The sequence below is a fragment of the Anoplophora glabripennis genome, unplaced genomic scaffold (genome assembly GCF_000390285.2).
Source record: "Anoplophora glabripennis isolate ALB-LARVAE unplaced genomic scaffold, Agla_2.0 scaffold360, whole genome shotgun sequence".
In the NCBI taxonomy this organism is placed as follows: domain Eukaryota; kingdom Metazoa; phylum Arthropoda; class Insecta; order Coleoptera; family Cerambycidae; genus Anoplophora; species Anoplophora glabripennis.
In genome coordinates, this window is record NW_019416516.1 from 273248 (window position 1) to 286827 (window position 13580).

General features: G+C 33.4%; 4 protein-coding genes across 5 annotated transcripts in view; 3 read left to right on the top strand and 1 right to left on the bottom strand.

Annotated features, from left to right (window-relative positions):
• LOC108908491 (ABC transporter G family member 1) overlaps positions 1–5323 on the top strand; it is a 78411-nt gene extending 73088 nt beyond the window's left edge. Inside the window, exons 14-16 of one of the 2 annotated variants that reach the window (XM_023454824.1) lie at positions 2549–2669; positions 2730–3010; positions 3481–3834. In XM_023454824.1, coding sequence (XP_023310592.1) covers positions 2549–2669; positions 2730–3010; positions 3481–3717 — 639 coding nt within the window. In that variant the 3' untranslated portion in view covers positions 3718–3834. Of the gene's footprint in view, positions 1–2548; positions 2670–2729; positions 3011–3480; positions 3835–4969 lie in introns of those variants that run through there. The other variant, XM_023454823.1, reaches the window with a different exon arrangement.
• Positions 5324–6027: 704 nt separating this feature from the next.
• LOC108908472 lies at positions 6028–6477 on the bottom strand (the record flags this gene model as incomplete). Its single annotated transcript, XM_018712516.1, has 3 exons — positions 6028–6160; positions 6212–6353; positions 6411–6477. Coding segments are annotated over 3 exons (342 nt in total), but the record flags the coding sequence as incomplete, so codon positions are not given.
• Positions 6478–6800: 323 nt separating this feature from the next.
• Positions 6801–10120, top strand: LOC108908473 (S1 RNA-binding domain-containing protein 1). The gene is made up of 10 exons (XM_018712517.1): positions 6801–6845; positions 6898–6975; positions 7024–7416; positions 7479–7711; positions 7805–7970; positions 8021–8201; positions 8271–8553; positions 8623–8822; positions 8880–9069; positions 9364–10120. The coding sequence occupies exons 1-10, from the start codon at positions 6801–6803 to the stop codon at positions 10052–10054; spliced, it is 2460 nt and encodes an 819-aa protein (XP_018568033.1). The 3' UTR covers positions 10055–10120.
• Positions 10121–11141: 1021 nt separating this feature from the next.
• Positions 11142–12864, top strand: LOC108908481 (transcription factor E2F5). Its single transcript, XM_018712528.1, has 6 exons — positions 11142–11313; positions 11374–11483; positions 11537–11816; positions 11874–11993; positions 12049–12187; positions 12542–12864. Exons 1-6 carry the CDS (start codon positions 11206–11208, stop codon positions 12655–12657), a joined length of 873 nt encoding a protein of 290 aa, XP_018568044.1. The 5' UTR covers positions 11142–11205; the 3' UTR covers positions 12658–12864.
• The last annotated feature ends 716 nt before the right edge of the window (positions 12865–13580 follow it).

Sequence of the window (13580 nt, forward strand, 5' to 3'; positions counted from 1 at the left end):
ATTTGTTTATAACTATCGCATTTATTGTTAAAATTTTATAAAACCTATGACAAGTTAAGGATTTTGTCATACTTCAAAAGTGTGCCAAAAGTGGGCGCTGTAGGTGCAATAGTTTTCGCACAATTCTATTTGTTTATAGCGGAGGCTCCAAAAGTTATGAACTTTAAGCCCCAGTACAGACTTTAATTTTCAACCAAACATGATTCTGAAAGCGTCATTGTAATCTTAAAGACGTAATTAAGCTACCTATTAAAAAATATCATCATTTTTTAACATTAACATTCTCAAATTGTGCATTAAAAAACCGTGCGTGTTTCAGTTATAAACAATTTGAATAAAATTGTTGCTATTTATGCTACCTCACCGAAAATAGATGCAATGGATAGCTGGCAAAAAAATACAAATTTAAAAAAAAAACCTCTACGACCAACAGGAGCCAAGATAAGAATTTTTCTTTTAAAAATCGTAGCGCAATTGTTTATAAACATTAAGACTTGAATTTTTCGCAAAAAAAAGTTCAGGACGTGTACTACGATTTCCCGTAAATTGGAAAATTAACGACTCACGAGCCCTTTAAAGAGAAGGTACTTGATAAGTAAACTGTCCGGTGTGGTGGTGGGGGAAGCTCGTCCAAGCGAGTCGCGTAAGGTAGCATAAACAGTAACAATTTTATTCAAATTGTTTATAAACGAAAAACGCACGATTTTTTAATGCACAATTTGAGAATGTTAATGTCAAAAAAACGGTGATATTTTTTAATAGGTCGCTTAATTACGTCTTTATGATTACAATGACGCTTTCAGAACCATGTTTGGTTGAAAATTAACGCCTGTACAGAGGCTTAAGGTTCATAACTTTTGGAGCCTTCGTTATAAACAAATTGAATTGTGCGAAAACTATTGCACTTACAGCGTCCACTTTTGGCACACTTTTAAAGTATGACAAAATCCTCAACTTGTCACAGGTTTTATAAAATTTGAACAATAAATGCGATAGTTATAAACAAATTAAGAAATGGGCACTTTTCTTGTTTTTTTTGCAATACCTCTTTTGTTTATTAACCGATTTTAATTTAACAAGTCTCATTTTGTAGATAATTTTATTCCCTACAAGCTGTCTGTGAGTCACTTTTCGCTAAAATTGATGGTTTTCCCTGCAAAGTAAAAAAAATGTTTTCCTCACTACTTGTTTAAAAAGAAAAGTTAGCTAATAAAAATTTTTGACTCACGAGATGAGAGAAGTCTTGTATTATATTCCTTTAGACAATTTTACAATTATCTCGCAGATAGGACTTTTTTATAAACAAATTAAAAAATAGGCACTTTTCTTGTTTTTTTGGAATAACTTTTTTGTTTATTAAACCGATTTTAATTTAACAAGTCTAATTTTGTAGATAATTTTATTCCCTACAAGCTGTCTGTGAGTCACTTTTCGCTAAAATTGATGGTTTTCNCGAGCCCTTTAAAGAGAAGGTACTTGATAAGTAAACTGTCCGGTGTGGTGGTGGGGGAAGCTCGTCCAAGCGAGTCGCGTAAGGTAGCATAAACAGCAACAATTTTATTCAAATTGTTTATAAACGAAATACACACGGTTTTTTAATGCACAATTTGAGAATGTTAATGTCAAAAAACCGGTGATATTTTTTAATAGGTCACTTAATTACGTCTTTAAGATTACAATGACGCTTTCAGAATCAAGTTTGGCTGAAAATTAACGCCTGTACAGAGGCTTAAAGTTCATAACTTTTGGAGCCTTCGTTATAAACAAATTGAATTGTGCGAAAACTATTGCACATACAGCGCCCACTTTTGGCACACTTTAAAAGTATGATAAAACCCTCAATTTGTCATAGGTTTTATAAAATTTTGACAATAAATGCGATAGTTATAAACAAATTAAAAAATGGGCACTTGTTTTTTTGCAATAATTTTTTTGTTTATTAACCGATTTTAATTTAACAAGTCTCATTTTGTAGATAATTTTACTCCCTACAAGCTGTCTGTGAGTCACTTTTCGCTAAAATTGATGGTTTTCCCTGCAAAGTAAAAAAAAATGTTTTCCTCACTACTTGTTTAAAAAGAAAAGTTAGCTAATAAAATTTTTTGACTCACGAGACGAGAGACGTCTTGTATTATATTCCTTTAGACAATTTTACAATTATCTCGCGGATAGGACTTTTTTATAAACAAATTAAAAAATAGGCACTTTTCTTGTTTTTTTGCAATAACTTTTTTGTTTATTAAACCGATTTTAATTTAACAAGTCTAATTTTGTAGATAATTTTACTCCCTACAAGCAGTCTGAAAGTCACTTTTCGCTAAAATTGATGGTTTTCCCTGCAAAGTAAAAAAAATTTTTTCCTCACTTATTTGTATAAAAAGAAAAGTTAGTTATATTCCTTTAGACAATTTTACAATTATCTCGCGGATAGGACTTTTTTCGAATAAAAATTTTATTTGCTTGGCCTCGAAACGATATTTCTGATATTTTTTGAAACGTCGAATACGTCTTATCGTTTCTATTAACTTAATTAAATCTCAATTTTCAGTCTTTGATAAATCTCCTTCCCTCGCTTTTCGTATGGTTAATCTACATCGTGCCAAGTTACTCAATGTCCGGACTTTACATGCAAAGTTTGTACAATTACGACGGATTCTACATTTATATAGGTTCGTAAAACTCACGCTTTAATCCAATGACCACCCTTTCACGCTCTTTTTTATTTTTAGGTGTAATGTTAATCTATTTAAGTTGTATACAAATATTTATCATAGCATGCGTATACCTTCTGCCCTTAACTAATTTGGCAGCTGCAGTGTCCTCGACGATCATATGGGCATTTTTCCTAGCAGCCGGGTACGTTCTTCACTTGAAGGACCTGCCTTACTATTACAAATGGTTACAGTATGTCAGTCCGACTTCCTGGTTGATACCTTTTCTACTAAACCGAGAACTATCGCCGGAAGCGGTGCAGAGAAGTTCGGCGACGACGTTATGTCGCAATAAACAGGTATTTAATTTAAATACAATTTAAAACACAAAAAGGGATTTGTTGAAAGTTGTAAATGGTTTTGTGACAAGCGAGTTTTGCATTTAAATAATAATTTTTGGTAAAATATCAACCATGAAGACACACTTCTCTACTCTTAATTTTTACACTTGGGCAATAAATTGGCCAATATTGTTTTTTGTCCTATCACGTCAGGGGAATTGTTATAGGGTTCACCTAAATTTGATCAATATCAAAGGTCATTGACACTGAGATTCACAAACTAAACACAGTGCTTCATAGACATAGTAACAAATACTTTTTATGAAAAACATTAAATGATTTTGAAAAATATTTCAAATCTATGTTAATGTAACCCTCATTTCCTACAATTAGTACTCGACGTTGTTACAGTACAATTTTTCCATTTATGTCCTGTTAAATACGGACATATTTAATTATCAGTGTATAAAATTGGTTGTATTTTTTAGATTCAGCACCAAGATATCATCGTGCCTTGTCCACACCCGAACGGAACCAACGTACTGATCAACTACGGTTATTCCACGTCGGAGGGGTACGTATTCGACTACGGCAGTACCCCTTTGGCCATGGTCGCGTTCTACTTTATCTTTTTCATAGTGACATGCCTTGCGTTTGTTGTAAATTGTTGCAGAAGTAAAAAAAAGTCAAAACGTAAGGGCAGGAACGATGCCAATAAACCCTAGTTCTAGATAATAAATTATTTATCGGTAAGTGATTAATTCGATCCTGTTAATGTTTTAATTTTTATTTGTATTAGTGCCTTTTATATTGTATGTTATATTATTTAATTAAAGCGATCTTTTGTACATGTGTTGCTTTATTTGCGACGACTCCTGTAGATTTCATGTGTCGCACATGACATTATCCAATCAATCATACACATTGTGGCCCGTCAGCCGGCTGAATTTCCACATTTACATATATGTTTTTAACACTCCTGAATTATCAGAAAAATTACAGAAAGTTACATTTTAATTCCATTATGTGCCTTGATTTTGTAAGTCTTTCTCTCAAGTGACGTCACTGCATGCNTCAATTTCCACATTTACATATATGTTTTTAACAGTCCTGAATTATCAGAAAAATTACAGAAAGTTACTTTTTCATTCCATTATGTGCCATGATTTTGTAAGTTTCTCTAAAGTGACGTCACTACATGCACGTAGGTGCACGATATATTTACACTACGCGTCGGACCCATAAAATAAGACAGTTTTTATTTATCCAAATATTCAAATAAGATTTTATCGTCTAATTTGTGATAATACTGATTATTCACTCCATGGTTTCTTCCCATTTTACGTGGTGACCTCTAGCGGAAGGCATGGAATCATTGAATTTATAGAATTCTAGCCATAGACCTTATAAGCTTAAGATCTATGAGCCTACCTAAAAACTACAGAAATTGTACAGAGAAATTATTAACAGTTTTGCCATCTACCAGTCAGTCACGGAGACAAAAATTTCAAAGTAAAATCTTCATATTCGTTCCCCCATACCCTCCTTACCCCACCCCTCCCGCGCTAGCGTAAGGGCCACTTTAGCAAAGCGCATCCCAGGCTGCATAGCCGCACTGCCCTACCCAACCATACCACACATAAACATGACACAACCCCCGGGGTTTACACAGACGAGCCGGCGAAGCAAGAAGAGCGCCAGAAGAAAGGGCCCTAGCCGGCGGGGCCCAGCCAGGACAAAAGGAGGTCCCACAAAGCGTCTACACCGGCCGCATTTGCGGTCGGGGTAGACGACGGATGGGGCCCACCTACGAAGGCTGTCCAGGCCTACACGAGNAGATTCACAAACTAAACACAGTGCTACACTCATTTCGTACAATTAGTACTCGACATTGTTACAGTACAATTTTTCCATTTATGTCCTGTTAAATACGGACATATTTAAGTATCAGTATAAAAAATTGGTTGTATTTTTTAGATTCAGCACCAAGATATCATCGTACCTTGTCCACACCCGAACGGAACCAACGTACTGATCAACTACGGTTATTCCACGTCGGAGGGGTACGTATTCGACTACGGCAGTACCCCTTTGGCCATGGTCGCGTTCTACTTTATCTTTTTCATAGTGACATGCCTTGCGTTTGTTGTAAATTGTTGCAGAAGTAAAAAAAAGTCAAAACGTAAGGGCAGGAACGATGCCAATAAACCCTAGTTCTAGATAATAAATTATTTATCGGTAAGTGATTAATTCGATCCTGTTAATGTTTTAATTTTTATTTGTATTAGTGCCTTTTATATTGTATGTTATATTATTTAATTAAAGCGATCTTTTGTACATGTGTTGCTTTATTTGCGACGACTCCTGTAGATTTCATGTGTCGCACATGACATTATCCAATCAATCATACACATTGTGGCCCGTCAGCCGGCTGAATTTCCACATTTACATATATGTTTTTAACACTCCTGAATTATCAGAAAAATTACAGAAAGTTACATTTTAATTCCATTATGTGCCTTGATTTTGTAAGTCTTTCTCTCAAGTGACGTCACTGCATGCACGTATGTGCACGATATATTCACACTACGCGTCGGACCCAAAAAATAAGACAGTTTTTATTTATCCAAATTTTCAATTAATAATAATTTAATTGTAAGTGTATAAATTATAAAATTAGTTTTATGAGACGTTTTGTAAACGAAAAATCGTCTAATTTGTGATAATATGATTATTCACTCCATGGTTATTCCCATTTTCCGTGGTGACCTCTAGCGGAAGGCATGGAATCATTGAAATTATAGAATCCTAGCCATAGACCTTATAAACCTAAGATCTATGAGCCTACCTAAAAACTACATAAATTGTACAGAGAAATTATTAACAGTTTTGCCATCTACCAGTCAGTCACGGAGACTAATAAACAAAAATTTTAAACTAAAATCTTCATATTCGTTGCAGTTTAAGAAAACTACTTCATTAAAACACGCTGTTTATTTTCAAGCATAAAATTTTTATTCCAAGAGGTTTTCTTTTTATTTTGGTTTCCCAAGCCTACTTTGTATCAGTTTGATTCCATGTTTTACAATTTCACTACTTTTCTGTGGAAAGTACAATCTGTAATCATTTCTGTCTAATTCCACAAAAGGTTCGATAAACCAACCGTACCTAAAAGAATCTTATTTATTATTAGTGATTCAAATGAACTTCCGTTGAAACCATTGATTTGAGGTTTCGGGCCATTTTAATTTTTCTTTTGGTCCTCGGTCCTTTACTGCTTTGATTTTTTCTACGATGTCTGGATATTCCCCTTCGGCTTGTCCTTCATATTTTGAATAGAATTTGGATGTGACAGCAGTACCTGAAGAGATTCAAGTATGTTTATAACTTAGATGCGTTTATGTGTAACTATACTCACGGTTATAATTTGGGGTGTAGGTTTCATAAACTGTTAAGAATTTCTGATCTTTTTCATATATTTCTTTTAAAAAAATAGCAGGAAGCTTTTTTGACATTTCTTTATATTCGACACATGACACTAGAACTTATAAAATAAATAAATAAAATTAATGATAGCTAGTTTTTCCTATCTGCATGTTGTGATCTGTGACGAATGACCTTTTTAAAAATTTAAAAGATTTAATGGCACATGATAAAGAAGAAGAAGAAGAAACATTTTAAATTGGAACTACGAAGAAGAAGAAGAAGTGTCAAATTTCAAATTACAACTATTACAAGTTGTGGTTATGATATGATATAAAATAATCGTCTATTATTTTCATTCTTTCATTTTATTTTTCATAAGAACATGAGCAGCGACGAGCCTGATTGTTCTGAAGTTACAAAAGTAAAAGTAGGTTATTTCTTAAAAACCTAACTTTTTTTTAATATTGCTCTTGTTTTAGAAAAGGAAAATTAAAAACGAACCAAAAGAACACATGAGCATTGATGAGCCTGGTTGTTCTGAAGTAACTAAAGTAAAAGTAGGTTATTTATTTTTTTTTAAATCAAATTTTTTCATAATATTTTAGAAAAGGAAAATTAAAGATGAACCTAAAGAAAACATTGCAAAGAAACGTAAAACTACAGAAAACAAAGCTGTGGACAACGACCTTACTACATTATGGACTGACCACGAACTTCTAGCGGAACAAAAATGTATAGAGGTTTACATTGCGAGAAATATAATAAACTTATTCAAAGATGGAAATACGATTCCCTTCATTGCAAGGTATCGAAGGGATAAAACAGGAAATATGTCACCTGAATTGTTACGAGAAGTTAAGGATTGTTTTGACCACATTTGTCTGTTAAAGGCAAAAATAAATACATCCATAAACACGATAAATAAACTGGGTCAGTTGAATCCACTCTTAGAGAAAACAATAAAGTCTGTCAAGTCTCTGGAAGAACTTGAAATCATTGTAAGTTCAAAATGAATCTAAAACTCGATCTAAAATTATGAAATTTTAATGATTTGTTGTAGTATGCTCCTTTCAAAGTTGGCGGTAAGAGAACTCTTGCAGAACGGGCTAAAGAATTAGGTTTGGAAGAACCCGCAATGAATATATTAAATAATATTAAAGTTGACCTAAATAATTACATTAATCCTGACACGAAGGGTCTTGATACGAGAGAAGAGGTTGAAAAAGGAGTAGTACATATAATTGCTTATGTTATTGCTACTGACACTGAAATGTTATCTTATTTGAGAGAATTGTGAGTACCCTGAAATTATTTATACACATTTATTATCACAGATGTCTTTTCGTAAGTGAAATGATGTAATTACTTACATTAGCGCTATTTTAGAAGGGCAAATGTAAATTTCATGCTTGAAAGCAAAAAATCTCATGGTAAAATAGAATCTAAATCTAAAGCTTCAGATAAAAAACATACGGGTAAACCAGTTGACGAGTCCAAATTCGAGAATTATTTTGACTATAAAATTCCAGTGAAATATATAAAACCGCACCAGGTATGTATAGTTGCCCAATTTGTCATCCAGTCGATTTGAATTTTATAAAGATTTTAGCAATTAACAGAGGCGAAAACCAAAAAGTTTTAACGGTGAAAATTGTCGTGCCAGATTATGTTTTACATAAGTTTTCCCAGTTTTGTTGTAATAAATGGCTGAAGAAAGGAAACTTTGATTTTAATAGAAAGAGAATTATAGACGAGGCTATAAAAGATTCATACAACAGACTAGGTTAGTCATTTTTATTTTTATAACTCGCAATGTCTATATTTTCATCTGTCACGAATTAATTTATTTTAGTTCAGCCACTAATAATCAGAGAAATCCGTGCTGAACTTAAACAGAAAGCCGAAAAGGCGTCATTCGACGTTTTTAGTACAAATTTGAAACATTTACTACTTGCCGCTCCTTTAAAGGGAAAGCCTATACTAGCCATCGACCCTGGATATTCCAACGGCTGCAAATTGGCTTTAGTGTCTTCAACCGGCTCTCTTTTGTCACACAACGTTATTTACCCACACAAGAACAAAGATATAATAGAAAACGCCAAAACAGTATTAAAAAATATGTTAATGGAATATGAGTAAGTCAAAAAATAACATTTTTATCGGCTTGGACTATTTTTGGGGTTTATTTGTGTTTACTTTTGTAGTTGTACGTTAATAGCACTAGGAAACGGCACAGCTTGTAGAGAAACAGAAGAATGGTTAACCCATTTAATCGAAGAAAGAACATTCTACCCGCTGGAAGTAACGTACACGATCGTCAGTGAAGATGGCGCTTCGATTTATTCTTGTAGTACGGAGGCAAAGAAAGAATTTCAGAAGTTGGATACCAATATAATTAGTGCAGGTACAAAATATTTAGTTTTCTGTATGTTTCAATTAAAACTTTGCAATTACGTTGCAGTATCTTTAGCCCGACGAATCCAAGACCCCTTGGCTGAACTGGTAAAAGTAGAACCCCAACACCTCGGTGTCGGCATGTATCAGCACGATCTCAAAAAGAAGCAGTTGGACGAGACTTTAAACGACGTGGTGTCGGAATGCGTGAGCTTTGTAGGCGTCGATTTGAATACAGCTTCGCAGTGTTTGTTGAGGTAAGTACGGAACATCGCCACAATTGTTTATGCTGGATGAATTTTAATTGCAAAATGTATATACTGTTTCTGTCATTTATTATAAATAATTTTCTTGACACATAGCTTGGCAAACTCGCAATCCGTTAGTGCGCGTTCGTCAATGATTATGTTCTATGGGATTTTAAAACTTATTCTAACATTGGGGCGTTTTCGTAACAATATTCTTTTTTTTTTCTTCAGTTTCGCAATATTTTTTTGTAAAACTGATGCAAAAAATAATGGCTGCAATATTTACTTATGTGTACTTTTTAGGAAGATCGCAGGACTGTCCGAAAAGCGAGCAACAAACATAATCGCGCATCGAGAAAAGAACGGACCATTCCTTTACCGCAAACAGTTGACAGACGTGCCCGGAATAGGCGCGAGAATATTCGAACAGTGCGCGGGTTTCTTAAGAGTAGGGCCCACCAATGTTAAGGAAGCCACGAACTTTTACAAGAAATCAAAAACCACAAAACTAGATTGCACCTACATTCACCCTGAATCGTACGACGTGGCTCACAAGATCATCAAGAAAATGGGACTTAAACCCGAGGATATCGGAGAAGCTAACTTTATATCCACTGTAAAGTTGAAAAACCTCGATGCCTCCGCTTTGAAACAAGAATTGGGGTGTACCGAGGAAACCGCTAAACTTATATTAGAAAGCTTGGCTAAGCCGTTAAATTACGACCTACGGTACGAAGTTTCGCAGGTGCCTTTGTTCAGAAAGGGGCTAACGAGTATTTACGACATACGAGCAGGTGCGGTTGTTACCGGTCGCGTTAAGAACGTGACCCATTTCGGGTGTTTCGTGGATATCGGCGTGGGAAGCGACGGACTAATCCATAACAGTAAATTAAACGGGTTTAGTTTACAAACTGGAGATCGGGTAGAGGCCAAAGTAATTAATATTGAAGTGCAGAAGAAGAAGATCGGTTTAGAAGCTGTGAAGAAACTGTAACTTGAATTATTTTTAATTTAATTTATTTTTTAGTTAGGCGATCAAATATTTTTTGAACGTTGTAAAGGGAAGGTAATTTTTTTTAGAAAGATCTAAAAAAGTTGGACTGAATTTGTTAATAAAATTATTTTTCTTGACTTCATTGTTTTGATATCAATTTAAAACTTATGATGCATTCGTAGTAAAGAATAAATTCTAATTTCCCAATTAAATATCATCAGTTGAGTTGTATTTTTTTTAACAATATTTATTCAATACAATGCAATGTATATTTTTCGTTCACGATAAACCCAGGAAAAGAATAAAATTTAAGTCACAGGAAAATTATGTCATTTGCCCGCGACTGGGTATCCAATCAACAAACGAAAAAGCGACTGGTAAAATCACATAGAAGTATGTGGGTTAAATACAATAAATTTTGTGAATTTTTTGCAGCCAAGTATGCAATAATGTATTGTATGTTGCCTACTCTACTAAAAATTGAACTGACGACTAACATCAAATTTAATTTTATGCAACCAAGTATACTATAGCATTGTATTGTATGTTGCCTACCCAACAAAAATTGAAATGAATTTGAAACGAAAAAATTGAAAATTTCGAAAACTGATTAAACTAGAGAGGAACCAAATGAAGTTTTTGATTGGTCAAGGCAGTTGTAGTTCATCGGATTTTTTTCAGATTTTTTGATTGAACATAATCCAACGTGTATCAACTGTTTCATGCTCTGAGAGAAACTACGGGGGGAAAAGTCTTCATTGAGATTTGAAAATATAATTAAACAGTGTCGTACACGTGTTACGTACAAAATGTCGTAACTATAATGGTCACGAGTTACTTCCAACTTGTGCAATAATGTAAATTTATTGTTAATGGTTTATATTCAGAACAAAATCGATGGTATTAATAAATGAACCGATATTGTTTTTACGTCATAAAGATCTTGCCTACAGTAGTTACCATCTTCGGTTGCAACCAAGTTGTTGCGAATGATAGCATATTAGTGTCGCCATCTATGTACAAATAAATTTACTAGTATATGTGTCGCGTCGTTGGTAAAGTAGTAATTTTAGTTGTCACATTGAAAACGCAGTTTTGAGTTTGGCTTTTTAGGATGTTTTCGAATTACGAAAGTTTATTTAACTAAAACTATGGGCGAGAATCAACAAAGCAGGTTTGAAAAATCGCTGGGACTTTTAACTACTAAGTTTGTAAATTTACTGCAAAAATCCACCGGTGGTGTCCTAGATTTGAAATTGGCAAGTATCATGTCTGATCGAAGTAACGAAAAAACTGAAAAAAATTCATGTTTTTTGTAGGCAGCAGATTTACTAGCCGTTAGACAAAAACGCAGAATATACGATATAACTAATGTACTGGAAGGCATCGGTTTGATAGAGAAGAAAAGTAAAAACAGTATTCAATGGAAGTAAGTTGCTCTGGATATTTCGGTTATTACATTATTAATCTTATTTATTTTAGACCGTACACTTATAAAGACTGTTTACCAGGGGCCAACACCCAAGAGTTTTCATTAAAAGTAGCCCAGTTAAAAAGGGAACTATCGAAGTTGAGCGAATACGAGCACGAGTTAGATTTACATCGGTTATGGATCGAACAAAGTATACGAAATACTACGGAAGACCTAGAGACCAAAAACTATTTATATGTGACTAACGAAGACTTTTCAAGTTGCTATGAGGACAATGACACAGTCATCGTTGTAAATACACCCGTAAATAATACTAACGTAAAATATCAGGTAAGTTAATTTATTAAAGTGATAGTAGCTGTTGCCTGAACAGGTGTGTATTTTTAGAACTCTGAAGATAGTTATCAATTAAAGATTAAATCGTCTGGGGCCCCGATAGTAGCCAATTTATTAACGGAATCGACGGAAACCGAAGAGAGTAGAATTAATAGAAAACGAACATATACAGTAAGTTTCGCCGGTAGATTTTTTGTCTTAATTATGCCGTTTTATGATTTTTTAGATTAAAAGAGAAACTGAGGAGCCTGAAAGGAAGCGGCGGTTTTTAATCAATTCTGAAGAAGATCCTGAACTTGTGGCTGCCGAAATATTATTCAGGAAAGTGTCTAGTGATAGTTACCAGACCGATGTGATATCAGATTGTAAGTACGAGCCATTTTCCAGTTATTTATTTTATTCGAATACTTAACTTTTTTTAACAGACTCGTGAATTAAATATATTTTTTTATTGTGCGTGTAACTTTGGCTTCTAATTATTTACTTATTTAGGGTCACCGCGCTAGTTATTCGATTAGTATCGGTCAAGTTTCAATTACTTTTTTAAAAAATCTGTTTAGATCAAAAAAACAGTTATCATTTTTATATTTAGCGATTTTAAAATAGCTGATTATCGGACTTGTAGCGAGTTGACCCCAAAACAAATAATTTATTGAGATCGAAAACCAGCGCAGTAACCCTACCTAGTGAAATATCCGATGTAAATAAATGATGTATAGTTTCAGATCCGTTTTTGCGATTGAGTCCCTTGCCCTTAAATCAAGACTATTCCTTCGGTCTTCTGGAAACGGAAGGGGCTAGTGATCTTTTTGATATAGCATCTGTAACTACATGAATTAACATAAATTTATAACGACTCATTGTTAAAATTTTCTAACATAGGATTATACAATATTTTTTTATATATATATTTTTAGGCTCTAATTATTTTTTTTAATGTATCATCCCATTTGTTATATCTACATATTGAAACTGTTTTAGTTAACTGCTGAAATTTATTATTGAAAATGTAAAATAGTTTAGTAAACAGAATGGAATTGTTTGTTGTTGAGTATTATTTATATTGAAAGGTAGAGAAAAAAAAACACCATGAACAGCTTAAAACTAATACCAGAATTGTGTTAAGAAAATACTAAATCATTTTAAAGAGTACCTGGAATTTATATATAGTATTTTTTGGTTCAGTATTACAACACTACTGCATATTTTTCAATATTGCGTTTTATTTTTCAAATATTTCCCTTACCTATTTATTTTGAAATTCTTGGTTATGCGTCGAATATTATATTAAATTATTAAAGTAACATAAATTTAGAAGACGATACAATACATATTACAATTTTTTAAAACGCCCACCATTTGTCAATTATAAAAACCATTGAGTATCAAACCAAAGAAAATAAGGCTTTTTTTCGCGAGTGAATTATGTTGTATGTGTAGTATGAATGACTAAAGATATATAAACTACCAGTACTACCACATGACAACTAAGATCAGAAGAGATAGGAAAAATTACCACAAGTCAAATAAACTAAAACCGCTGTATCTTTTCCATTGCGTCACAAGCAATATTCGTATGAACTAAGACGAAAAATCCTAGTCAAATTAGTCACTATTTTCATATAATTGAAATGCCATCTTGACAATTATTTCCAAATTTGGATATTTCCCACAGTTTATTACTAGTATTACTGGATACGAAAAAAAAAAATCGATATTTAAACGCTCAGAAAATATAAATAACTGTTAGTACGGAGA